The sequence below is a fragment of the Natrix helvetica genome (assembly GCF_964273705.1).
Source record: "Natrix helvetica genome assembly, chromosome: 2".
Taxonomy (NCBI): Eukaryota; Metazoa; Chordata; class Lepidosauria; order Squamata; family Natricidae; genus Natrix; species Natrix helvetica.
Window position 1 is genome coordinate 96713322 of NC_138552.1, and position 27888 is coordinate 96741209.

Genomic DNA, 27888 nt, shown 5'->3' on the forward strand with positions numbered 1-27888 from the left:
CAGCTGAACTGACGCGATGCAATCAAGCCAGAAAAATTATATGGTTCTTTAATGCAATCTTTATTGGTTATATTATGCAGAGACTAAAAAGGAAAAATAAAGGAGAAATTAAGACAAAGTGTTTTTCTTATGATCTTAAGATGAAATTTAATAATTGAATAATTCAACAAGATTCCGGTATCTTGTTTGTTGAATGCCTTAGAGCAGGAGTGTCAAACTCGTGTCATCATGGCAGTGTCACGTGACGTATCACGACTTTTCTCCCTTTGCTAAACTGGCTGTGGGCGTGGCCAGCACGTGACACATCCGGTTGGCGGGCCACGAATTTGACAGCCCTGCCTTAGAGAATGTTTCAAAAGATTTGGCCATACCATGAATAAGATTTCTATCCAGCCTGCAAAAGCAAATAGATTTAAGATTTGATATATTGTGGTCTTCCAATACCACCTTTATTTACTTTGAACTTTGATAAAACTTTGACAGAATTCAAAAAAGCCCATATATTCATTTGGGTTTAGAGTTCAGCCAAAAGCATGATGTGCTTCCATTCAGGAGGCATGGATTTAAATTCAAATGTCTAGATTTTTGAGCGCTTTTCTTAATTGGATTATTTTCACAATCACCGCCATTCAATCTTTTCTGTATTGGGACTTTGTAAATTGCTTCTTTCCCTGTTGGTGAACAGACTCAACAGCCTAGATTTCTTGATTCTAGCCTTCAATTTCAATCCAGCCTCTTCAAATCTATAATCAATGTAGCCTGGAGATCACAACCCATTAGACATTTCTATGGCAAAATTCAAAAAATGTTGTTGGCAATTCTACATTATTGCTAGCATATATTCTTGAAAGTATTTGTTGCAAAATATTGCAATTAAAACACCAGTTTTAGTGAAGCTAGAAAAAGTAATTCAATACAAATGCAGGTCAAAATACATTTTTTTGCTGTAATTTTTGTTGCAAAAAAGTTCCAAAGTTATTGTAGTGCCTCTTCCATTTCTGTTTATTCTCCTTTCCAGTTTTCTGTGTCCTCCTTTGTTTGTCAGGGATCTGGTAACTCTAGTCAGGTAAGAGCCAAAATTTCCCATCTTTATTATAGTAAAATTATCTTGTCCTCCTAGGCTCTTCGTAGCTTTTTTTTAAAAAAAGAACTGCCTACTCTGCCTAAACAGTTTTTTTTCTCTGCCCCAAATTAATCCACTCTCCCATCAGGTGACAACTGGAAGGTATTTCAATCTCCAGATGGAAATCTGAACACGTATGTACAAATATGGAGCTGAATTTGTATTCTATGTTCTATTCAAATGTATACACAATAGCAATTGTAATATATATAACCCACATTATTGCAAAATTATTTTCTAGAGATCACTACTTTTACAAGAACCACATAGAACTGCAGTTTGCCCGGTGTTGGTTGGTTCATTACATTGTCTCCATTGCTGGATTGATAGAAACATTTGATTCAACTAAAATTGGGTGATTGGGCCTATAGTGTACAATTTGAGCTTCATATCTAATCTTCTTGGCTGTAGTTATTTTTTGCTTTATTATGTCCACTGCTTGCTTAATCTTTGTTTCTAGATAGTATTTCTTGAATAGGCATTCTTTGGAAACAATGGAGCAATTATTTAATTAAATTATTACTATTATTCTTATATACAGAGTGAAATCACAGCCACTGGTGTTAACCTTCGTACATATCCAAGTCTTCCCAAGATCCCCTCAATGAAACACGTTTCTTAAAGGTGTGTTATAGGTTGGATGCTGGTGAAGTTTTAGTGTGGTATTTTGGATATTTGATTAATACTGCATATCCCTTGCATATTTAATTAATTGGATCAGTTATAGAATTTAGAGGCTCTTAAATGAAGCAGTTTATATATGTAAAAGTTCAAGGTGTTTTTGACAGTAAAAGCAAAAGTGAAAAACTAATAAAATTCCAAGCTGAAATAGCATGGATTTGCGCTCTAGCATTTTGTTCCTATTATTCTGCCTAAACTCAGACAATTTAAGCAAGGCACCAAGACTGGAGAACATTCTATGCAGTTGGCTTCCCATTAAAGGTCAAAATATGTATACTAGTAGCTAGTCCAATTAATTATCCATCACTGTACAAATTTATGGTTTGGCAATTGTACAAATAGGTGTTGTTGAGGAAGCCATATTTAATCCCTAAACTGTTCTTTTCTGATGAGTGTTATGTTATCTTCCAGCAATAGTATGAGTTATTTGGAGCCACTCTACAAAAATCCATCCCATCCCGTCCATCCTTCCCCCTCATTTATAATAAATAATACTCACAACCTTACAATTAAATGTTACTTTTAATAGGAAGTAAAAGGGGATGTGCATAATCTTTAGAGATCCAATAACTTGATTGTTCATCTATTTTTTTCCACTTTCTGAAAATGTCTTCAAGAGTAAAATGTTTCACAATGCTTTTAAACAGAAGAGAAGGCAAGTTACTGGACAGTCCTTATTAAAGCATACAAATGACAATAGCCTTTAGAGGCCCAGAGATTGAAACTATAAGATTACAAGCATTTAAAGACACCTAGGTTTGAAATACTTGCAGCTGTATTCATCAGATCAGTTTTGACTTTCAACAAAATATAGGTAGGATGCAATCTGATTTCTTCATAAATACTTTCACTAGATTGGAGAGTTTACATTTTCTTCATTGGCAATAAAAAGTGCTCAATTCACAAAAAGGGATACATCAAACCCAAAAACATGCAAAGACAGCTGTTTGCTTTTCTTTTTCAAAAAAGCTTTACTATAACCCAATCTTAAAGTAAGCAGTAATTAGGTTATCTGGCATTTGCTCCAACTGTTTCCTATGTGTATATAGTCACTCTATTTATTACTTATTATGAAAGGAGCAAAGGGATAGGGAATAGGAAAAGTTCTCTCAAATCAATGATCAAGAATCTAAAACAATAAGTGGTTTAGATCTAGCACTTCAGCAAGAAATAATGGGCATCCTGCAAAAATTAGATATATCTGAAGCAGCAAAACCCCACCACCTACTATTTTTGGCATATGTTTTAAAAGTTACTCAAATATATTTTATCTTAAATTTATGAAGCCGTCATCCAGTGTTACCATGAAATACAGACTGTTGATTCTAGGTAGTCTTTGCTATTTCCAAGACCAATGTTATTTAAAAAGGAACAAAAGCAGGGCACCACGCTAATTTTGGGACCTAGTATACTAAAGGAGTGAAAATTGGGGTGGGGGGGGCATGAACGTATAGTTTTTATAGAAGAAAGGAACTAAATATCTGCAAAAAAAAAAAAGCTAGTTTTTGGTGTATAGTATTTTACATTTTGATCTGCTGCATCTGCTGTTTTAAAACAGATGTGCTTGTCTTTTCCTGTATCCTTTCAATATTTTTCTCTCTTCTCCCAATTCCCACTCCCCTTCCCCCTTACACCAAGTATCATGGATATGAGCCCAAGTATCCCAGACAATCCAGTGAATAGCTAGTGTAAATGCACTGGTGTGATGTGTGAGATTTTAAAAGTCTCTCCTTTTCAATCTTCATCAAAGTTCTGCTGTAGAAGGAAGTTGGCTGCCAAATTTTCATTCTTCTCACATGCAAAATATGCTTGTATCACAAGTCCTTCAGGAAATCCTAGGGCCTTTAACTATAGGAAAGAAAAGGCTATTAGAATTCACATTTATAGCATAAGCTTCTTTGTCAAGTATTAAAGTATTAGTATTATTAGACCAAGTATTAAAGATTAGTATTTTAAATGCTAAGTTGGCAATATCAGTCCTGATGCATGACACAATTGTTGCAGATACAAATTTGTTACACTAAAATCTTCATATGGCTAAACTGCATTGAATGGTGAGCCTGAAGCTCTGGTTGACTATGCAAAAATTATTTAAATATATTGATTAAATGTATAAATTTGAAAAATTGAAAACCAAGAATAAATATGTTCATCTTTCAACTAAACCTAAATGTTAACATGAAACAGAATGATGAACTTGGATATATGGCACATATACTTGTAATTGCATATTACAACTAGGTAATAGGTATGGGGTACATATCCTCCTAATTTTAATATTCATTTTCTGGCTCTATTATTTTTATAAGTAATTCAAAGCAGTGAATGAATAAAGTATCCTTCCTCCTCTTATTCTCCCCACAACCATCCTGTGAGCTGGATTGGGCTGAGAATGTGTGACTGGTTCAAGGTGATTTGGCTGGATTTTATGTCTAAGGTGGGACTAGAACTCACAGATTCCTGGTTTCTAGCCTGGTGCCTTAACCACTTTATCTAATGAACTTCAAATACTGGGGAAAAGAAACCTACTATTATTCATTTTATGAGGACAGCAGAAGAAATTGAAAAAGAAATGTGGAGATCATAACTATACGGTCTGTGTTAATCATAAACTGAATTTATGTGGCCCTATAGCCAAAGGACACATGCAATGTTATACTTTCAGCAACAATCACTTACAGCAAAACCTAAGATTGCTATATTAAAAATGTAAAACTCCCAACTGCTAGACACCCTGAAGCAGCAAGCTCTTAACCCTCCAAAGACCATTCTGAAGCCTTAATTTATAACAGAAGAGAATGTCATCATGATGTCTAGCAAGTACTTTATGTAGATTTTGGCTATGTAAGGATTACTTAATATTTGAACTTAAGAAATAGAGAGAAAATTGGGTTTGAGGAAATAATAAATATGTTCAACTCACCCTTTCTATAGCTTCTTTTTCCTGAGGTGTTACTTGAATATAGTTCATGTGACGGCTTCCAGCTTCAGCTACTCCGCCTCCACTTCCACTACCTCCACCACTTCCTTGTCCTGACTCTTGAACAGGTTCATTTAACATCTGAATAAAATGCTCTTGATGTTGGCTTATTTGCTATGGTGCATGGGAGGACAAAAGCAAATAATATACTGAAATAAAGACTGCCTCTCCTGATTACATCTGCCTGTCTCACCAGATCCAGCAGAGAGGACATGCTGCAGGTTCCCTCGGATAGGAAGCTTCACCTGGCAGCTCCTAGGTAGCAGGCTTTTCTGGTGTGCCCCCTTCTTTATCTAACCTTCCCACAAAGTGAGGCTCATGTCTTTTAACTTGCTGGATGTCCCATCAGTCCTGGAGACCCCAAATAACTGGTAAAAGAATTGAGATGACTCCACTGTATTTAACACCTGCTCTTCACCTAATATTTTTTATTTGTGTTCCTTTTATAATTTTAAATTTTTTAATAATATTAATATGTGCACCTATTGCTGTACACTGTCCAGAATTACTTGTTTATGAGATGGGAAGATACATAAATATGATAAATATAAATTCCTATTTACCATAAAATTTATTTCCATTTGAACTACCAGTATAAATGGTAATATGTAAGCCAACAAAGACCAAATATTACTAACAGATATGCCTACATGGTAAATTATTATACTAAGAGACCTTTACAACTCACTTCATTTCAGTCATTTTATTTTTTTCCTCATTTGACGTTAGTTTTAAAAAGAACATGAAACTACAGAAGACAACTCGAGAGGATTTAAAAGTCACCTGCAATAACTGAGGATTTTCCCGTCCTATTTGTTGTAATAATGCAGGCAAAAGCGATGGATTCTGCTGAATAATTTGTCTCATCTGCTGGAACTGAGGTTGGTTTCGTAAAAATTCAAGAGGATGTCCTGAAAGAGGAGGCACATTTTGAACAAGATTATAAGCAAAAGGTGAGCCTTTCTCAAAAGCTTTTACAGGACTCATGCTAGAGCCTAGTATTAATTTTTACAAGTTACTAATAACAGGAAAGGGAAGATTTGTTAAACTGTCTGCCTAGAACAGTGGTGGGCAACCTTTTTTTTCAACTGAGCCAAATCTCGCCAAAACCACGATTGAAATTTATTTTGAGAGCCACATTTTTAAAACCGAAAATACATAGGATGGTACAGTTTTTAGTTTCAATAAACTCTGGCATTTGAAGCACGCAAGTCTTAAAGCTGTCAAGTTACAAGATCCTTGCATCCCTAACCCTTTAGGAAAAAAACCCCAAGGGGTCTTCAAACCTGACAGCTTTAAGACTTGTGGACTTCAACTCCCAAAATTCCTCCTCCAGTCATGTTGGCTCAGAAACTCTGGCATTGAAGCATGCAAGTCTTAAAGCTGTCAAGTTGCAAGACCCTTGCACCCCTAACCCTTTAGAAAAAAAACCCCAGGGGTATTCAAACCTGACAGCTTTAAGACTTGTGGACTTCAACTCCCAGAATTCCTCCTCCAGTCATGTTGGCTCAGGAACTCTGGCATTGAAGCATGCAAGTCTTAAAGCTGTCAAGTTGCAAGACCCTTGCACCCCTAACCCTTTAGAAAAAAAAAACCAGGGTCTTCAAACCTGACAGCTTGAAGGCTTGTGGACTTCAACTCCCAGAATTCTGAGAATTGAAGTCCACCAAGGGCATCAATCATATTAGCCCAGGCAGGGATCTGCAAAATTGGCTCTTAAGACTGGTGGACTTCAACTCCCAGAATTCTGAGAATTGAAGTCCACCAGTCTTAAAACAGCCAACTTTGCAGACCTCTGTGTTAGCCCAAAGCCTGGCGCTGGGCGGGCCTTGCTCCCCCATTGGTGGAGCCCCAAGAAGCGAGGAGGGAGAAAAAGAGACGGAGGCAAGGAGCTTCTCCCCCCCCCCCAGCAAAAATCTTATCAGGGAGCCGGCGGGCAGTAGCAAATTAGCTGATCACGTGGCGTGATCGGCTAATTTGCTACTGCCCGCCCAGCTCCCCGGTTAGATTTTTGCTGGGAGGAGGCGGGGGGGGGGGGGAAGCTCCTTAGCCTCCGTTTCTTTTTCTGCCTCCTCGCTTCTCGTCCCCGCCCGACTTCAGGATCCTCCCTAATCATTGTGGGTCGAAAAGAAAAAAGGGAAAGGGGCGCTTGTTTTGAAGTGCCCCAGAGGAGGGAGGGGAGAGGGTGCCCGGCACACAGAAGAGCCACATTAAAGTGTATAAAGAGCCGCATGTGGCTCGCGAGCCACGGCTTGCCGACCACTGGCCTAGAACAACTTCATGAGAAAATTTATGACAGAATGGTCCAGAAACCTGAACTGGAAAACCAAAAACCTTTATAAACCTCAATGCAATATTCTACAAATAAACATAAAAGCCCACCACCCTATAAAAAGAATTATTAAGAATAGAGATGTTTGAAGAATTATACAACAACAAAAATATCTTAAGGGCTGTTTTGCACAACATTTCTCTAATGCAGGGGTGTCAAAGTCGCAGCCCAGATGTGTCATGTCACGTCCTCTCTCTGCCAAGTTTAGCGAAGGGGGAAAAAGTTCCAATACATGTGACGCCGTCGTTACACTACAAGTTTGACACCCCTGCTTTAGTGAGTCAGACTCAGGCTTGTAGAAAAATCTCTTACCTCCTGTAGAGCTAGTGGTAGTAGTAGTGGTAGTGGTAGTTGCTGCAGCGGCAGCAGCTACTGCTGAAGATGGAGAAGCTCCAGTGCTGGCTGCTTGAGGAGGGTCAGCCATACCTTGACTCTCCCTATCTCCAGGGATACCCTAAAATGAACATAATCTTCATGATTTTGATATATCCATGAAGTCCAAGGACTGAGCTTGAATCAAAGAAATAATTCTTCACTGTTAATATTTTTTTTAAAAATCTGCCATCTGTTGTTACTTCTGCTGAAGTAAGAACATTTAAATAGATAAATGGACTTAACCCCTGCCACACTGTCTATCATTATAGATTATGAAAGTAATTGTCTAAAAGTGTTTCTCAAGCTCATCAACTTTAAATTCTGTGGACAGCAACTCCCTGAGTCGCTGGGGAATTCTGGGAGTTGAAGTCCACATATTTTAAAGTTGATGAGCTTGAGAAACACTAGTCTAAAATACTAAAATCAGATTGAGTAAATCTATTCTAGGAGTCTTCCATTCAGAAAGATCTGAATGTGAGAAATTCAAACGTACATTGAACAGTTTTGCTAAGTGAACAAAAATAGATAAGCTTTTTATACTGATATATATTTATCTCTTATTATTATTAATGCATTTGCGGTTCAAATGGTCACACACAGAATAGCTGTACTGACAAATTAAAATCAATGTATGTTCAAATTTTCATTAAAAAAGAAAATTCATTACTAAGTCATTACTGCCTTTTGCCTTCACATCTCACTTTCCCATTAAAAAATCCTGTCATGAAGGAAGAGCAAATCATGAAATAAGAAACATACTTACCATTAAAAGATACTCCACTGCTCTGTCAGGATTATTGAAGCTGGCTCTCAATGCAGCAATTACCTGCTCTCTTTCATACCCCATTGACATAATCTCAGTCACCATGTTTTCATACGACTGGCCTGTTACTTAGAAGTTAAAAGAAAAGATAAGATATATCCAAATTTTGAAGAAAGAAGGGAGAAAATAACCTATTGGCATATTCTGTCAAGAAAATAACAATACAATAGGGTTTGCATTGGTTATTCATTATAGCAATCTGGATGATATGCAATTTTCTTCTATTCAAATTCAATATATTATTAATATAAATAATTCAGCTCTCATTCCAATTTCTTCTTTATCAAAGACACATATGTATTAGCTGTAATAATCCATGTCTGATCTTAGTTATACTGAAAAATAGAAACTGATTCCCTAGATAAAAACTAAATTATCTGTTTTTTTTCCCGTTCTGCTGTTTTTATAATAAATCTCCTTAATCATTCAGTTGAGTTTGTATTATACTGTCAGTATTCTGCACGGTTTTAAAAATAATTAAAAACAGTATCAGAGCATGCAGTTGATCAATAGTAGGTGATGACAGATCTGTAATGTTAAAACTAGATGAAGGAACCACAGGTGACTATGACCTTCAAGAATTCTCAACCATATATAAAAACAGGTTTTTAAAAAAAGGATAAAAGGCCACAATATGCTTCAGCTGCCACACTACATCATTTCACAGTAATCATCAGGGCTCCCATTTATTTTACCAACTCTATTCAGGCCTAATCAGGAATGTTATATATAAGGGTGGGGAATCTTACTTAGCCTGAGGGCTATATTCTCTCACAGATAACTTTCCAGAGACCAAATGTTAGCAGTAAGCATTGCAGTGCTGTGACAGTCATCAAGATTATGTTTCCCTGCTGTCCATTATGCTTTTATTTCTTAACTCTTACAAGCAAACTTAGCAGCAAGAGACATTTTTCAGATGTTTTTTAGATTCAGGGGTATCAAGTAAGTTGAATTAACTGGAACCAGTTTAGCAGCAAAAGAAGTGGAATGGAATGGAATGGAGGCTGAGAAGACAGCTGACACTGACAGATGGTTCCCCTTACATTTCATGTAAAATTGCAGCAGATCTTATCATGGAGAAACACTGAATTGTAGCAGATGATTTTAAAAGGAAGTATTCTCAAGTAAATGTTGTAACTGGACTAGCATATTCTAATATAAAAACAAACACCCAGGAACCAGTATTCAAGCAGCCTGATTAAAATAGTTCAACCAAACATTAAAAAATGCCCATCCCCTTTACTGCATTACTCAACTGGCATCTGCTTGGAAATAGATTGTATATAAAATGTATAGACATCTGTGCTTACAAAGAGTGATCTTGTTGGATCAACACTGGCAGCTGGGGCAGAAGGTAGTAACACCTGACTGGACTACAATTCAGAACTGCTTCTCTAAATAGATGGCTTTCTCATAAGTAACATCTACTAAAAATGTGTTTTATCACAAGATACCAAACAGTAACAGCTTACAGAAATGATTCAAGTTAGAATAATTTGCAAGTAATTTAGAAAGTCAGAAAGTTTAGCACATAAGTTGAAATTCTATGTAGCTTTTTTGTCTCAGATGGCCACCAGAAATTCCCTTCTAATATTATTATCCAGCCATATTTCACAGAGAAATCCAAGACGTATAGGCAATTTGTGGTATGGAAAACAAAAATATTATTAAGAAGCAACTGGCATCTTAAAATTATAGTAGCCAAGAGGGAGAGAGGAAAATGATGATGGCTAGTATTTTTTTTAATAAATGAGCCACTCAATCATCAGGAAATATTTACCAAGTGCACTTGTAGCATCCTCAAAGAGATTTGATCGAGAAGTGTCTCCTATTGTACTGTGGTGGAACAAAACAAACATATTTAATATCTGTCACATGAGTTAATGTATTTTTCTTATTGAAATTTTGCTAATAAAGAATCCAAAGTAATTGTATAATAAAACCAAGTTTCATTGGCATACATTTGATTTTTATCAGAGCTTAAGTTTGGAATCATGGAGTGACACAAAAGTAACATATAGAACAGTGCAAGGTACACGTTTAGGAGTTACAGTTTACTGAGTTTTAATCATGTCACATTGTGTGAACTTGAGCATGGTTCTTTATTTAAAATAATTAAAATAGCAACTTTTATTGTTGTCTATTGAAAAGCACTTAGCAGAAACTAATAATACTTTCCAAATTAATACTGACAACAATACATCTGCTACCATTTCAGGGGGAAAAGTTTCATAGCACATTAATTTGCAAACCACTGAAATAGAGATATTGCAGAACCAGATAACAAAACTATTCTCTGGTTTTACTAGTGGGTAAAGTTGCGCCAATACTAGACATCTGGACCAGAATTTTTGTGCCTGAGGTGACCAGATATGATTCCGTTTGCTAAATTGAATAGCTGAGACAAAAAGATTCTTTCTGAATACCAACCACCTTGCTATTGAGGGGGGTAGGGAAGAGGGGGAGGGAATATATGGAAGCCTAAGGAGATCTCACGTTAATACAGTTCCATCAATTGCCTGACTAGCTGTCAACACAAGGTGACATGGGCTTAGCATGTTTACCAGCGAACACAAGAGCCAGGTGAAGGGCAGTCAGTTGGATCCAGGAGATAATTTACACTGCAATATTGGATGGCATTTCATGGCTTTCTCCTTATGAAATCGTCTCTGGATTCCACTGTTTTTAGCTAAGACAGCAGCCTAGAATTATGTGCTAGAGTTTTTAAGATTTATTTTATTTGTTTAATATATGGCAAAAATGTTAAAAAGGACGTCACAATTACACTCTATTTTTAGATATTAATGCTATATTATTGATTTTTTTCCTAGAAAACTGAGAATTGTATGACTGTGAAGTGTATGATTATGAACATTTACAAGTCTAATACATAAACAATTACAATGCTATTCCCACCTGAGCAACTCAAAGTTCCAGTCTCTTAATAATAAATCTCTACCTAACTTAAAAGGCAAGCAAGAGCCACCAAGTGTAAAATGTGGCTTCAACAGCTAAAACTTTATATCACAAAAGCTTTAAAATGATACAGAATGTAAAAATACATCTATATGCTACATTGCCTTTCAATATGAACTCAGATATTTACTGTGTTAAAAAGCCTAAAAATAAAGTTGCTTGCAGACAGTTTTTAATATCCATTGCATTTAAGTCTGAATTGAATGAGAAGCAAAATTCTGATTTCCAATGTTCTGCAATACCTTTCTGTAGATGTTGGGCTGGTGGCTGGTGGCGTTTCTACTGGTTTATCTGCTGATTTTTCTTCTACAGTAGCACTTACGGGTTCAGACTCACACGCTGCTGCAGCTGGTGTTGAAGCAGTGGGTGTAGGTACTGAAACTTGTGCAGGAGCAGGAGTAGGAGTAGGGACTAGTTTCGGCACAGCAGCAGGTGTTGTAGAAGTAACCGTAGTGGTAGTATCATTTGACTGCTGTGTTGTAGTTGGAGATGGGGATGGAGATGAAGCCGCTGCTGCTTTGGGCTACAAAGGTGAAGAAGGCAAATTCCTAAATTATGGCTTTCTCTAAGTTCATCTGAAAGTTGCTTCTTTACTAGAATTTAAATTGTTTCATGTGAATGATGCACAACTTCTCACATGCATTTACAATAGTTTTCTCCAGTAGAAATAGGTCTGTACTCATAATTCAATGAGTCAACCATCCCTCTGAACATGCTCCTCAAAGCTGTAAATCAGATACAGCATATTGAAGGCCCAGCATAACGCTTCCAAGGCATTTCTGAATTCTTGTACAATATGTACGTGCCCTGAAGCCTCAAAGCAGCCACAATAAGCTTTTAATTGGTTGCTTTACCACTTGAAAAAATAAGTACATATTCAGCTTATGATTTCCATAAACCCAATAAGAGAATTCGGCAAGCACATTTAAGTGATTAATAATGGATGTCACAATACAAATACTAGTGAGTGACAGTATTGTATTTCCCACTAGCGGGGGAAGAGAACATTTAGAAATATTTCTAATATAGCAGTATCACAACCTACAGTGCAATCTAAACCTCATTTATCATTAAACAGATTAATGGTAAACAAACCACACACACACACACACACACACACACACACACACACACACACATATATATATATATATATATATATATATATTGTGTCATGTCTTTAAGGAAAGCATGGTACACACTTGTTCTGTTTGAAATCCTGAGGAATAATCATCTTTATAATGGGAGCAAATTGAACCAAATGAAGACCATTAGATGTGAGTTGAAGAGTTTTTTACCTATTACAGAATACATACTTTGGCTGCCACCACTGAAATCTAGACTTCATAAAACGGATTTATGGAATAGAAACATAGTCCAACAACAACAAGAAGTTATCAGCAGATTTCAAACAAAAGCTTGTTGATATTTGGGAGGCTGGGAAGGACTAAAAATGTGGCCTTCATCAATCCATGATTATCAGGCAGAATGTGTACAAGTGGAGATGCCACCCATCTTGCTATCCAGTTTTTACTCTTCATAGAAGTATTTATTAGTGTACAACATTTCAGAAAGGAACAAAGAACTCCAAGGTAATGACAGGAATTCTCATTGTCTAATATTGATGTTCATGAGTTTCTGATAGGGAAAGCACAGAGCAAGATGTAAGAATATCAAAATGAAAACCACTTTTCTTCAGGAAGCTCAACACCAAGGTGTCCAAAGACCCCCCTAGATAATCCAACTATAGTTTGTCAACAGATCAAATGAAAGTGGAACTTCTGGCACTAATGGGAAAGGTTATATATTAAAAAAGCAGAACACTGCAATAAAATTATTTCACCTCATGAACATTTACAATAAAGCACAGAAGCAGAAATATCATGGTTTGGAGCTGACATGCAACTTCAGAATTTGAACATTTTTCAATAATCAAGGAATAATCCATTCTAAATTATACCAGCATATTCTACAGAATGTTAGATATATCTGTCAGTCTAATTGGAAATAAATATGGATCATGCAGCATAATGATCCTAAATGCATCAGTAAATTTAGAACACAGCAAAGCCAAAGAAATTTCATGTTTTGGTATAACCAATTCAAGTCCCTGACATTAACTAAACTGAAAATGTTCTCAGAGGACCTCAAGTGAGCAGTTCATGTAAGACAGCTCAAAAGTATCAATAAGTTCAGGGAGTTCTGCAAACAGGCTCAAATCCCTCCAAGTCTACTGTCTATTTAATGAAAAGGTTCAAGAAACATGTGGTTGAATCACTATTGATAAAGAGGTAACATGGTGCCACAAACTAATCTCAGTGACTTACAAAAGCAATAAACCAAATATAATCATAAAAAAATAAATATCTAATTTCAAATCATTACATTACACAACTTCTAATATTTACAGTATATCCATAGATCTGGGGTGCAGATAATCAACTGGATATTATCTGTATATTCATAAGACTTTGGGTGCAGTACTCCAAAGTGTTGAATAATCTCCTAGCAGTCCTAGAAACCTCTACGGCTAAATAGAACTTTGCTAGCACATCTAGGCTTGGGGCACCTTACACTGGAGATCCCCAGAGTTCAACTTTTCAAACTTATGGAACACTGAATGTAATCCTTCAGAAAGATTTAGAACAGTGGTTCTCAACCCGTGGGTCGTGACCCCTTTGGGGGTCGAACGAACCTTTCACAGGGGTCGCCTAAGACCATTGGAAAACATATTTTAGATGGTCTTAGGAACCACCAATTTTATGGTTGGAGGTCACCACAATATGAGGAACTGTATTAAAGGGTCGCGGCATTGGGAAGGTTGAGAACCACTGCTTTAGAACCACTGTGTAACAGTGCCTTCAATATCCAATTCAGAAGAATATCAAAGTAACAAAAGCTTAAAGATCTTTTAAGACAAGATCCTACTTATGTTTTGAGACATATTGTCACAGTTTCTATGCCACACCAGGGCCTGAACTCAAGAGGTTTTTTGGTATAGTTTTCTGATATATATAATTCAAGATAACTGAAAGGATACATGCACCAGAGTCTTCTTGGCTTCTGAGTGATTTTACGTACTAAATGTTTGCTAACACATCACAGAGATTATCTAATGGACCTTTTAATCCACCCTGGTCAATTTAAAAGATGCTGCTGGGTGGCACTCAATAAAAATTGAGACATTTCTCCATTTTGACATCCTTACCTTCATAATATAACCCCAAGCTTAGATACATATTTAATAATAATAATAATAATTTGGATTTATTAGCCGCTCCCTTTCCAAGTAGGACTCGGGGCGGCGTACAATGGAGCATAAGACATAGAAGATATATAACAGCACAAAAACGTACATAAATACAAAACCCACATACACGGAGGAGGTAACAAATTTCATCATTAGACAGTTAAAAATCAGCATTAAAATACCCCAATTGTAAAAACCCAATATGCAATTAAGAATTAATATATAAAGACAATTTAAAAAACAGTTAGGAGGAATAAGAGAAATTACGATTGAGCCAGGCCAGATAATTGAAAGAGGTGGGTCTTCAGCTATACACGGAAGGAGCGGAGATCGGAAGTAATCCTGATGTCACGGGGGAGGTCATTCCACAGGGCTGGGCCCATCACAGAGAAGGCTCTGCTCCTGGGTGTCGCCCCCCGGCACTGTTTGGCGGACGGCACCCGGAGAAGTCCCTCTCTGTGTGAGCGAATTGGTCGTAGGGATGTGTGGGGCAGGATGCGATCCTGCATATAACTAGGCCCTGTGCCATGAAGCGCTTTAAAGATCATAATCAAAACCTTGAAACGCACTCGGTAGACCACAGGAAGCCAGTGCAGCTCGCGCAGGAGAGGTGTTACAGGGGAGTATCTAGTCCTCCCCATAATCACCCGCGCGGCCGCATTCTGGACCAACTGTAGTCTCCGAGTGCATCTCAAGGGAAGCCCCATGTAGAGAGCATTGCAGTAATCCAGGCGAGACGTCACTAGCGCATGGGTGACTGTGCGTAGGGCATCCCGGTCCAATAAGGGGCGCAATTGGCGCATCAGGCGAACCTGATGGAACGCCCCCCCTTGCCACGGCTGTTACATGATCATCCATGGACAGCCGGGCATCCAGGAGGACGCCCAAATTGCGCACCTGTTCCATGGGGGCTAGTTGGACGCCCCCGATGGCCAGAGATGGAAGCACCTGGTTGAACCGGGAGGCCGGAAGCCACAGCCACTCCGTCTTGGAAGGGTTGAGTTTTAGTCGGTTGCCATCCATCCAGACCCGTACGGCCTCCAGACACCGGGACATGATTTCGACGGCCTCATTGGGGTGGTTCGGGGTGGAAATGTATAGCTGAGTGTCATCAGCATACAGATGATATCCCACCCCAAAACCACGGATGATCTCGCCCAGCGGTTTCATATATGTGTTGAACAGGAGAGGCGAGAGCACCGATCCCTGTGGCACTCCACATGTGAGTGGCCTCCGGGTCGAACTCTGCTCCCCTGCCAACACACGTTGCGTCCGATCAGAGAGGTAGGAGCCAAACCACCGTAAAACGGTGCCCCTGACTCCTAACCCCTCTAGCCGGTGCAACAGGATACCATGGTCGATGGTATCGAACGCCGCCGAGAGATCTAATAGGACCAGGATAGAGGAACAACCCCTATCTCTGGCCCTCCAGAGATCATCAACCAATGCGACCAAGGCCGTCTCCGTGCTGTGCCCGGGTCGGAAGCCGGACTGGCGCGGGTCTAGATAATCATTTTCCTCCAGGTGACGTGGGAACTGCTGTACCACCACACTCTCTACAACCTTCGCTAAAAAAGGAAGGTTGGAGACTGGACGATAATTGACTAGGTCCGTTGGGTCCAGGGAAGGCTTCTTGAGCAGGGGCCTCACCACCGCCTCTTTCAAGGCGGCCGGTAGAGACCCCTCACCCAGCGAGGCGTTCACCAGGCCAAGGAGCCAGTCACGCGTAACCTCCCAGGATGCCAGTACAAGCCAGGAGGGACACGGGTCCAATAAACATGTGGTGGGTCGCAGACGTCCACGCAACCTGTCCAAATCCTCGATGGCAACCGAGTCAAACTCCTCCCAAAGCGGTCCCTCAAGACTCGCCACGGGCGTCTCTACTGAACCACTGAAAGGGGCCCATCCCATCCGGATTTGAGCGACTTTGTCCTGTAGATATTTCCCAAACTCCTCTGCTCTGCCCTGTAGTGGGGCTTCCCGTGGTCTCTCAAACAAGAGAGAGCGGGTCACCCGAAACAGGGCGGCAGGGCGGTTATCTGCAGACGCAATAAGAGCGGCACAATGTTGACGTTTGGCCGCTCTTAATGCCACAAGGTACGTCTTCAAATAGGCTCGTGCCTGTGCGTCTCTTGTGGCGTTTCATCACCCTTAGCTCCTCGGTAAACCAAGGTGCCAGGGTGGTTCGTCGCCGCAGGAGAGGCCGCAAAGGCGCCACCCGGTCTAGGGCCCCGGTAGTCGCACTATTCCATGCGTCTACCAGGTCCTCCACTCGGGGGCGGGTCAGGTCCACAGGAGGTGGCCCAAGTTCCGTCTGGAACCTATCTGGTTCCATCAGGCGCTTGGGGCGGAACCATCTAATACCTTCCAGTTCCGCCTCCTCGCGGCGGGGGGTAGCACCAGGGAAGTCCAGCCGGAGAAGTGAGTGATCCGACCATGACAGGGGAATAATGTCTAGATCCCCTATTCCCAGATCACTCGTCCACTGGCCAGAGACGAAAACAAGGTCCAGGGTGTGGCCTCCCTCGTGAGTAGGGCCCTGAATTAACTGGGTCAGGTCCATGGCTGTCATGGAAGCCATGAACTCCCGAACCCCCTCAGACGCTTCTCCCATCGACGGCAGATTAAAATCCCCCATCACTAAAAGTTTGGGGGTCTCAACCGCCACCGATGAGATCAGCTCAAGGAGTTCGGGCAGGGCCGCTGAAGTATAGCGAGGAGCCAGGTATACTATCAGCAGGCCCAACTGCCTCCCTGGGCCCCATCTCACGACGAGGGACTCACACCCGGATGTCTGCGGCACGGTGAACTCTCTCGGCTCTAAGTCTTCCCGGATAATCACTGCTACCCCGCCGCCCCTTCCCTGGGCCCGAGGCTGGTGAAATGCTCGATAACCTGGCGGGCACATTTCCACAAGGGGTAGACCTCCCTCGTGGCCCAACCAGGTCTCGGTTATTCCGGCGAGGTCCGGCTCCCCCTCCAAAATTAGATCATGAATGAGGGGGGCCTTATTAACAACGGACCTCGCGTTGCATAACAGCAGTCTCAGGCCTTGGGTCTGTAGATCCTGACCACCTAGTATGCAGGGGTTGGTACAAATGACCGGGAATGACCAAAAACCCCGGTCTCCCAACCGACTACGCGCTCTTAAACTGTCCTCGCACCTGCCCCTCCCCACGACCGTTGGTATTAAGGAGCCCTGCACAGGAATGCTATCTTCCCTCTCCTCCCCCACTCCGCTCCCTCCTCTTTCGACCACACCTAGGTGCCTGGCTCTTCCATCTCTCCTAACCGGTTCCCCCCCCCATCCCTACAACCCCTCCCCCCCCCATCCTTATAACCCCTTACAACTTTTAAAAAACATTTAATTAAAAAACCCCTTAACGTGCGCTTCCTCCACCTCTCTGGGTTAATGAACCCGTCCTCAAGGTGGGCCCTTGAAAGGGCAGGAGGCCATAGCTGCGAGAGGGGGGAATCTCGTAGCTGTAGTAGGTCTAGCCTTTGTGTCTAATTAAATTTACTTTGTGTGTTCAGCCACATATTTCCAGCTGTCTCTTCTTCTTCAGCTCTTGCAGTTCCTCAGTAAACCAAGGAGCTCCCTAGAACTGGCATACAGGGAGAGGCCACTGAGAGCAATCTTATCAAAAGCTTTCACTGCATTCTTATTGCAGAAGGGGACCAGGTTCCCAATAGCTCTATCCTTCAGATTGCTGGGAAAATCAAAATATAAGTTTTGAAAGCCAACTGTGTCCATCAAAAGTCCAGAGTGGATTATTCAAATAGATCCAATAACTTTGTGGAGTATCAGTGTACTCTAATCATTAGGACATGATCTGTCCATATCAAGAGTTGATGTTAGCTCAATGTATTCAATAAAGACATGAGACAAAAATAAGTTTTTTGTGTTGGTAATTCAACTAAAATGCATATGAAGATCTGATGATACAGGTAGTCCTTGACTTATGACCACAATTGAGCCCAAAATTTCTGTTGTTAAGTGAGAGATTTGTTAAGTGAATTTTGCCCCATTTTATGTCCTTTCTTGCCACAGTTGTTAAGTGAATCTCTGCAGTTGATAAGTTAGTAACTTGATTGTTAAATTAATCTGGTTTCCTCATTGACTTTGCTTGTCAGAAGGTCACAAAGGTTAATCACATGATCTTGGGGCACAGCAATAATCATAAATATGAACCAAATGTCAAGCATATGAATTTTGATCACATGGTTATGGGGATGCTATAAAGGTCGTGACTATGAAAAATGGTCGTATCACTTCTTTAGTGCTGTTGTAATTTTAAACGGTCACTAAATGAACTGTTGTAAATTGAGGACTACTTATACTGTAGGTCATAAAATATAAAAAGTACACAAAGTTTACAAACTTTCACCACTGCAAGACAATTTAGTAGTACCACAAAACAGACTGTATCAAGATTCTTTATTAATCAAGAATATGTCCAGAAAAACAATGAGGTTAACAACCAAACAGTATCTACAAATAAAAGTATAAACAATAACTTACTTTTGTTACCATAACCACCACAAAATTCTTTTCATCAATTTTGTATTCATTAAGAGCAGTATCATCATTAAGTATTTTACCTGGAAAAATAAAAAGATAGTTCATATAATGTCAGCTATAACATTAAATATCTTCATGTAAATGTAATGATTTACTCATTCTATGTAGAAATCTACAGATGGAATCAAATAGCACCAATTATTTAAATCTGATTAACTATTTAATTATTGTTGGATTCATGTCCTTTTTATTTTGCACAAGCCAGCATCCCTTAATGGTCCCTCCTATATTCTTCATAATTATCCCCTGTACAATGCAGTCAGAGAAACTTCAAGCTTCAATTGCTATTATCACATATTAATTAGAAAGACTTTCCCGGATGATATTATTTGTACAGTCCTAAAGAAATTACTGTTATTGGCCAATTACTCTGACTTCATGCTGTGCCTCTTTGTACACATGACTTATCAGCTAGGATAATTTTAGATACAATTTAGTGTTTTTTAAGACAAATATACAGACTTAGTCTGCCTAACCTATTATAGGCACAGAACATCTCTCTTTATGTGACCAGCAATTTATCTAATTTCATCTTGCCATACGTCAGCGGTTCTCAAATAGTGGGGCGCGCCCCCCTGGGGGGATGCGAGGCTCCGTAAAGGGGGGCGCGAAGGCTCCCTTTCCATCTGGGTGCAACGGCGGCGAAGGCGTGGGCGAGGCATAATATATCCCGCCTGGAAGTGGCAGCACTTCGGACTGTGGATTTTCATTGGAGCCGCGGGCTGGAGCTGTGCAAGAAGCCTGCTCGGGCGGGGGTGGGAGGGAGGGAAGCATGGGACCGCCCGTCTTCGCCACCGCGTAGCTCGCCTCCCCGCCAGCAGCTCCACCGCCAGCATTCCGTCTGGAAGCTCCACCGCAACAGCCGCTGTTGGGGAAGGGACAAAGGGGCGGCGGTCGCCCGATCTTGCCACCGCCACCCCTTCGCCCCTGGTAACGGCGACTGTTGTGCTGCTGCTTCCAGCTGGGATGCTGGAGGAGCTGCTGGCAGGGAGGGAGGGAAGAAGGGCAGAAGGGAGGTGGAAGGAAGGAAAGAAAAGCAGACACGCCGGAGGGAAAGAGGAAAGAAGGCAAGCAGGCAGGAAGGAGGCAGAAGGAAGGAGGGAAGAATGGAACTGGAAGGGAGGCAGGGAAGGAGGGAGGGAGAAAGGAAGGATAGGAGGATAGGGAAAGAGGAAAGAAGGCAGGCAGGCAGAAGGGAGGGAGGTGCAAGGAAGGAAGAAAGCATAGATAAGCAGGAGGGAAAGAAGGCAGGCAGGCAGGAGGAAAGAGGAAGGAGGGAACTGGAAGGGAGGCAGGGAAGGAGGGAGGGAGAAAGGAAGGATAGGAGGATAGGGAAAGAGGAAAGAAGGCAGGCAGGCAGAAGGGAGGGAGGTGCAAGGAAGGAAGGAAGCATAGATAAGCAGGAGGGAAAGAAGGCAGGCAGGCAGGAGGAAAGAGGAAGGAGGGAACTGGAAGGGAGGCAGGGAAGGAGGGAGGGAGAAAGGAAGGATAGGAGGATAGGGAAAGAGGAAAGAAGGCAGGCAGGCAGAAGGGAGGGAGGTGCAAGGAAGGAAGAAAGCATAGATAAGCAGGAGGGAAAGAAGGCAGGCAGGCAGGAGGAAAGAGGAAGGAGGGAACTGGAAGGGAGGCAGGGAAGGAGGGAGGGAGAAAGGAAGGATAGGAGGATAGGGAAAGAGGAAAGAAGGCAGGCAGGCAGAAGGGAGGGAGGTGCAAGGAAGGAAGAAAGCATAGATAAGCAGGAGGGAAAGAAGGCAGGCAGGCAGGGGGAAAGAGGAAGGAGGGAACTGGAAGGGAGGCAGGAAGGAAGGGAAGGAGGAAGGGAGGGTGGAAGGAAGGATAGACAAGTAAGAGGGAAAGAGGAAAGAAAGCATGTGACTACGGTGGGAGACGAGGAAAGACCGGTGTGCTATGTTATGCAGAGGTGTACTTATAACAATTTTATAGACAAATGATACTATTTACAGTCGCGCGGGGGGGCGCGCGAAATGTTTTCTTCTTCCTAGGGGGGGCATGACAGAAAATAATTGAGAAGCACTGCCATACGTTAATAAAGACACATGCATTTTTCCATAGATTTTATCAAAAATAAACCAAACCAAATTGAAAAGGACAGCATCCCAACTTCAAGAGGTAAAACAACTGTGGCTGCTGGAATAGGTTAAAAAAACTCTTACTATCCAATACTATTTAAAACATCTTATTCCCAGATTATTTTCCTAATGAAATATTTAAAATACATGTGCTTAATTCTGATTCTGAAAGGGGCATTTCAGGCTCAATACAGGAGGGATGAGAGCAGGATTAAGGTTTTTTTGGTGGGGTGGGGGTGGAGACATACAGGGATTTATTTACAGGAATTATAGGACTTAATATAGAATGTTTTACTAAGGATTGGTAATTATTTGTGAAAAGTATATTTTCATTGTGCTCTTTGGAAGAATACATGTCAATTCCTCAGTTCTGTCTTATGTTCAGTGGAAAAAGGGCGCGGAAAAAGTATTTTTGCCACAAATAGCAATAGCATTTAGACTTATATACTGCTTTACAGTGCTTTACAGCACTCTCTAAGCTGTTTAGAGAGTCAGCATATTGCCCCCAACAATCCTCATTTTACCCACCTCAGAAGGATGGAAGGCTTAGTCAACCTTGAGCCTGGTGAGATTTGAACTGCCAAATTGTAGGCAGGCAGCAGGCAGCAGGCAGCAGAAGTAGTCTGCAGTACTGCACTCTAACCACTGCACCACCGTGGCTCACAAAGATTGAAAAATGAAGAGATAATTATTATGGCTAAAATAAAATCTAAATTAATGTTAATTGATCGATTCTAAATAATCAAAATTTTAAAAATAGGATTAAATTTTATGTCATTAACTACATATTGCTTCTCCAACCCATCCACACACATTCCCATAAAAATGTCATAATTACATTACCTGCATATATTAATTTTTGGCCGGCTACTGGAAAAGCATCTTTTCCCTTTTCTAATTCAATCTTCTCTTTCAATGCTTTCACCTACAATAAATATTTTTAGTTAAAAGAAGTTCAGTAGCTTTCACATAAATCATTAGGATAATAACTCTTTATGTTAAAAATGCCATCAAACACTTGATATTTTCTGTGTTAACGTAACAGTAAACCAACTGTAACCTATGGAAAGACTATACTATGCAAGATAAAATTAAGCATCAGAAACAAAGTTTTCCAACTTCAAATCCATATACAATAAGCAAAAAAATTGTTACCTTTGAGAATACTAATACATACATTGCTTAACCCTTAAAGATCGGTAATCTTGGTGAAGCCCCCCACACTACTCAGTACATCTCAGAAAGTCAATTGTTCATTGACAAGGAGACCCCAGCACATGGTCCCTGGGTGTCTTTCACATGCACTTGCTCCTCCTCCCTCGGCTTCCTCCTTCCGTCTCACCTCACACACTCTTCAGTGGGCCATCTCAGTGTTGGAGGAATTTTGTTTGATCTCTACTGTTTTAAAATAAATCATAAAATACCAGGGAACCCTAGAGACCTCTCAAGGAGTAATATAACCTCTATTGAGAAAAGAATTATCCTATTTTTCAGAGTATAAGACACACCTTCCCGCCCGCCCCCTAAAAGTGGGTGAAAATTTAGGTGTATCTTATAGACCAAATACAGGCATTTTGTGGCCTCCAAGCCCTCTGCACATCGCATTTTTGCTCTCCCCAGCCCCCAGAAGCACTCCGCAGTGCTCCACACAGCCAGTTTTTGCCAAAAACGTGCCCGTTTGTGGGCAAAAACGGGCCATGTGGAAACACTGCAGAGTGCTTTTCTGGGGGCTGGGGAGGGCAAAAACGAGACGCATGGAGGCCAAAACTATTTTTTATTGTTTTCCTCTTGTAAATTTATTCTAATAGTCCAGTGTGTCTTATAGTCCAAAAAATACGGTATATGATCCCAGAAAGAGGAGTGTGGTGGCTCAAGTGCTTAAGACACTGGCTAGGAAGTGAGCAAGCCTACATTCAAGACCCAAGTGCTGCTACATGGTGGGGTGAGCTCTCACCATTCGCTCTAGCTCCTTGACAAGGACATGAAAGGAGCCTCACAGGTGTATCCCTGGGCAACAGTGATATCACAGGGTAATCCTTTCAACCCAGAAACCCTTAAAATTCCTGATGTAAAAGAATTTTCAGAAAGCTGCATGAGTTTGTCTCCAAATATTCCAGTTACGATTCCTTCATTTTTCCAGATCCAAACAAAGGTACTGATTCAGTTTGACAATATTTTCTATGACAGTACTACAAAAATGTTGAGTTTTGTTCTAACCAAACTGTTGAATTTTGTATCACTGGAATAAAATCCAAATAGAAATATTTTATAAGTAACTTCATCACTTAACTCTACTAATATTCCATGGAACCCTAGGAATTCTCAAACTTTGTGATACCAAGACCACCTAAAACAATAAATGAATCTGTATGAATCTCCATGAATAAACAAATGATTTAATTGGAGATAGGAAAGGTAAGAAATAAGCAATAGTCCTGTATTCTGATTAATTTTAATAATTATATTTCATTATATTTAAATTTGCAATCACACTGTAGCAGGCTGACACACAAAATCGGAACAAAACAGAACAAGTTTTAACAGTGCTCCCATGTTGCCAGTAGAGAACTGATCAGGTTTATTTCCTTCCTTCTTGGCTTAGGCTATTATACAAATGAGGATGAGGTGCTACTACTACTACTACTACTACTACTACTACTACTACTACTTCTTGAAGGCATCCTGGAAATACCAGGACTGTAAGTTATCTTTAAAAAAAAATTAAATCCTATAAATCAAGAAATTGGCATGAAGTCATCAGGAATTCAATTTAACTAAAAAGAAACATTACCTTTTTAATTAGCAATTTTATTACAAATGAAATACTTGAAATTAAGGCAGGAACTTGGTAAATTGTTTAGTTTACATTTTATGCATATATGAAAATGGATCAATAGAACTATTGAGTTTTTTTAAGGCAGTAATTTACTTTGAACCACACGAGTTCTGTAGAATAAACACACAGTTGTGCCTCAAATTCCAGAATGAACAATTGATAAAAATGTGTTCCCAGACACAAATCTTAATTTATGAGTAAAACAAAGGATACTCAACAAGAAAAACTTTCATAGACTACAATATTTGTTCTAATACAATTTAAACCACCTCCCCAAATAATGAAGTCACGTAGTTATTAAACTATAGAAAATGTGTAGTTTGACATATACAGAAAATATATGTGAACATACATTAGTTGAGAATTATTTATAATCTGTTAAACAATGCTGGAAAAAATTGTACAGGCTCATGCTTCACAACAGAAGCTTATACTAGATCACAATAGTCTATTAAACCTGGCATGAAGCATTAAAAATACAACTTTAGTACTTGGCCCACTATTTAGGATATCTGCTAACATTAACATTGAATGTGAAATCAAGATTGAGGAAATTCAGTTTCATGACATTTAATGAGTGGTTCTGGGAAATTACTAATTCTCAGACTAATATTTCATACATTCATTGTGGCAGAAAAATTATATATGTAACCTTAAAGAAAATTGATGCACTAATCTATATTTCTGATTAAAGAGGTAAACCAGAAAGGGTTTAAAAAGTTTTGCTACCAAAGCTAAAATTGCATATATGGTCGATATTCCAAAGCATTTTAAATTAACAACAACAACAACAAAACCCCAGATATTCTCTCTGAATATTGTGCATAGATATGAGATGAATAAATGCATCAACATTTCAACAAATTTGCTGAAATTAAATTTCCTGGATCTAATTGAAATCCCACTAACTGCAACGTGATTTTGCAATTTGTGCAACATTTTGCAAAATGTACTTTCTTGCTGACATTTGCTAGAATTTCAAATATCACTCTTGGAAAAGAAACTCAGGAAGAGGTGGTGTGTGGGTATGGGTGTTTGTGTGTAAACATCTTTCTAAAGTTTTTAATTAAGCTGTTTTCACAACTCCAACATTTTAAACAAGCTTGTCCTTTCCCAGACTGCAATACAAGTATATGAACAAGTCTATGGCTAAACATAGATAAGCTGAAAACAGTAGTAAATTAAAGCATCTTTATCTGCCAAACTCCAGCTATTGATAAATATTCAATGTAAAATAAAGAATATATTAAACCATATGCTTTTGTGTTTAAATAACACAAAGAACTTTGAATAACTTGTTAGCACCAGAAGTCAGACTTACTAGTAGTTGAAATCCCAAAGTGCAGAAGAGCTTAAACATCAACCATTGCTTTTCTCATTTTTTCACAAATAAAGAATTGCCCACCAGACAACAGAAAAGCTCTACTAGTGAAAATTGGGAAACACTAACACTTTCTGAAGGAACTCACTTTGGGAAAGAAAAAAATATGCATCAAAGCTATTAAGAATAACAATTTATTAAACTTCTAGATTGTCAGATTTTTGACTCACAACAAATTACAATAAAATCATAAAAGATAAAAGATAAAAATAATGATAGAAGAGAACAAGCAAAAAAAAAATAACAATAAAAGAGAACAGGCGCAATGAAGCAACTGGTCTCATTCTCTCTCCCTGAAGACATGGGTGAAGAGCCAGGTCTTCACAGCTCTTTCAAACAACAGCAGAATAGGGTCCATCTGGTTCTCAGGGGGAACTGTGCTCCAAAGGGTAGGCACTGCAACAGATAAAGAACGCTTCCGGGGTCCTGAGAGATGAGATTGTTTAATCAAAGAAAACTGGAGTGCATCAACCTTGCAACATCAAATCAGCCAAGCAGATGTTATGGGAAACAGACAGTCCCTTAAGTAACCAGACCCTATACCATGGCTAAGAAATTACCCTCTGCTATTCAGATTTGCCAATAAGCTTTAGCTCCAAATGCGCCATTTACTGCATCTAATACAGGTAGTCTTCAACTTACAACCACAATGGAGCCCCCAAAATTTCTGTTGTTAAGTGAGTTTTGTCCAGTTTTACGAATTTTCTTGCCACAGATGTGAAGTGAATCACTGCAGTTGATCAATTAGCAACCTGGTTGTTAAATGAATCTGGCTTCCCCCATTGACTTTGCTTGTCAGAAGGTCGCCAAGGGTGGATGACATGACCTTGGGACACGGCAATGGTCCTAAAACAGGAACCAATTGCCAAGCCTCTGAATTTTGATCACACGGATCGGTCACAGGGATGCCACGAAGGTCGTAAGTGTGAAAAACGGTCATGAGTCACTTTTTTCAGTGTCGCTATAACCTTGTACAGTCACTAAATGAACTGTTGTTAGTCAAGGGCTATCTGCATATTCCCGGGCTCCCCTTGAACAATGTCAGAATAAGAGGACTAAACACTGCAATACTAATAAACCAAAGGATGATTTAACACTATTATCTCGCTCATGAGATTGGGGATAAAATGAAGGAACATCATGAGAACACAGCAGCTGAATGACAGCTTACTAAACGAATCATTGCAAGTGGAGGACTACCTGCAATAAAAGACATTTTACATCTCCCAGATCTCAGCAGAATGTGATTAGGGCAGCATAAATCTGCATTTTACCTCCAACGCACTCTCTCTTTACCTACGTTATTTTCGATGCAATGTCCTTTACCTGTCCGACCAAAGACACCCTTTCACCTTTTAGGAGCGAAAGCTGGCCTACCGCCTTGGCCCACCTACTCACGCAACGCGGCCTATTTGCCAACATACCTCGCGGGGGAAAGGAGGGGGGAAAGAGAGCGAGAGCGCGCTCGCGGGTCCCACGCGCGTTTTGCATCCCCGCCCTCCTCGGAATAACGCAGAGTCATGGCATAGGAGTCCTATTCCAGGACGCTGCAAGGAGCCGCAAGGCGAACTCCTCACTCCAAGCCGCCTCTTCTGAACGACCAGAGCCACCCGGCCGTTCGCACGCGGGGGGGGGGCAAGGTGGGGGGGAGGTTGGAATGGTGGCGAACGTTGAGTTTAAACGTCACTTCCCACCCGGGGGGAAGGGGGATGAGCAGGCGAGGAGACCCGTCCCTTTTCACCCAAAGTACTCCAAGCTGCGGCAAGGCCTGGCGCCAAAGAGGAAGCCGCAGCCTCGGGTCGCCCGGGAGGCCTGTGGCCAACGTGCTCGCTTGTTCCTTTTCTCTCCGCAAAGTCCCACGCTTCTCTTCTCTCTCCCTTGAGGCCCTTCCACGATTCCGGGGTCTCTCTCACCGTCCCCTTCGCTGACAGGCCCCAACTTTTCGCGGCAGAACTTCGCACATCGCTGCGGAAAATGCGCCTGGGGATTCCGTCCTTCCGAATGTGGGTCTTCCACCCGCCAGCGCGCCCCACACACAAAACACAACCAACTCCAACCCGACCTCTCGCCCCTTTTTCCCTCAGGCCGTACGTACCGTCTCGCCGCAGTCGATGTCTATCTTGAAGGTTTGCTGCTGCAGGGTCTTCAGAGTGATTTGCATGGCGGCGGCTGGCCTCTAGGTTCCAGCGGAACCTAACCCCCCCCCCCCTGCAGCTGCCTCAAGACTGGGTGGCGGCAGCGACAGTTTCTCCCCCCACCCCCCCGGATTCTCTCAGTGCTCTCCGGCCTAGCTTGGTTTAGGCTACGGTGAGAGAAAGGGGGAGGGGCTGGGGGAGGAGCCAAGCAGGAGCAAATACCGTATTCTCGCGCGCCGAGGGGGCGTTAACCCACTTCTCGCGCTCCGCTCGCGGCCCAAAGGCAACGGCTGCTCCCGCCGCCGACGTGACGCCGATGACGCA

General features: G+C 40.8%; 1 protein-coding gene across 1 annotated transcript; it reads right to left on the reverse strand.

Moving 5' to 3' along the window:
* Nucleotides 1-2307: 2307 nt before the first annotated feature.
* RAD23B (RAD23 homolog B, nucleotide excision repair protein) lies at nt 2308-27824 on the reverse strand. The gene is made up of 10 exons (XM_081942230.1): nt 27525-27824; nt 22056-22137; nt 19063-19142; nt 11533-11813; nt 10095-10150; nt 8255-8382; nt 7429-7570; nt 5568-5695; nt 4728-4898; nt 2308-3652 (listed from the first exon to the last, which is right to left on the reverse strand). The coding sequence occupies exons 1-10, from the start codon at nt 27588-27590 to the stop codon at nt 3539-3541; spliced, it is 1248 nt and encodes a 415-aa protein (XP_081798356.1). The 5' UTR covers nt 27591-27824; the 3' UTR covers nt 2308-3538.
* Between the last annotated feature and the right edge of the window lie 64 nt (nt 27825-27888).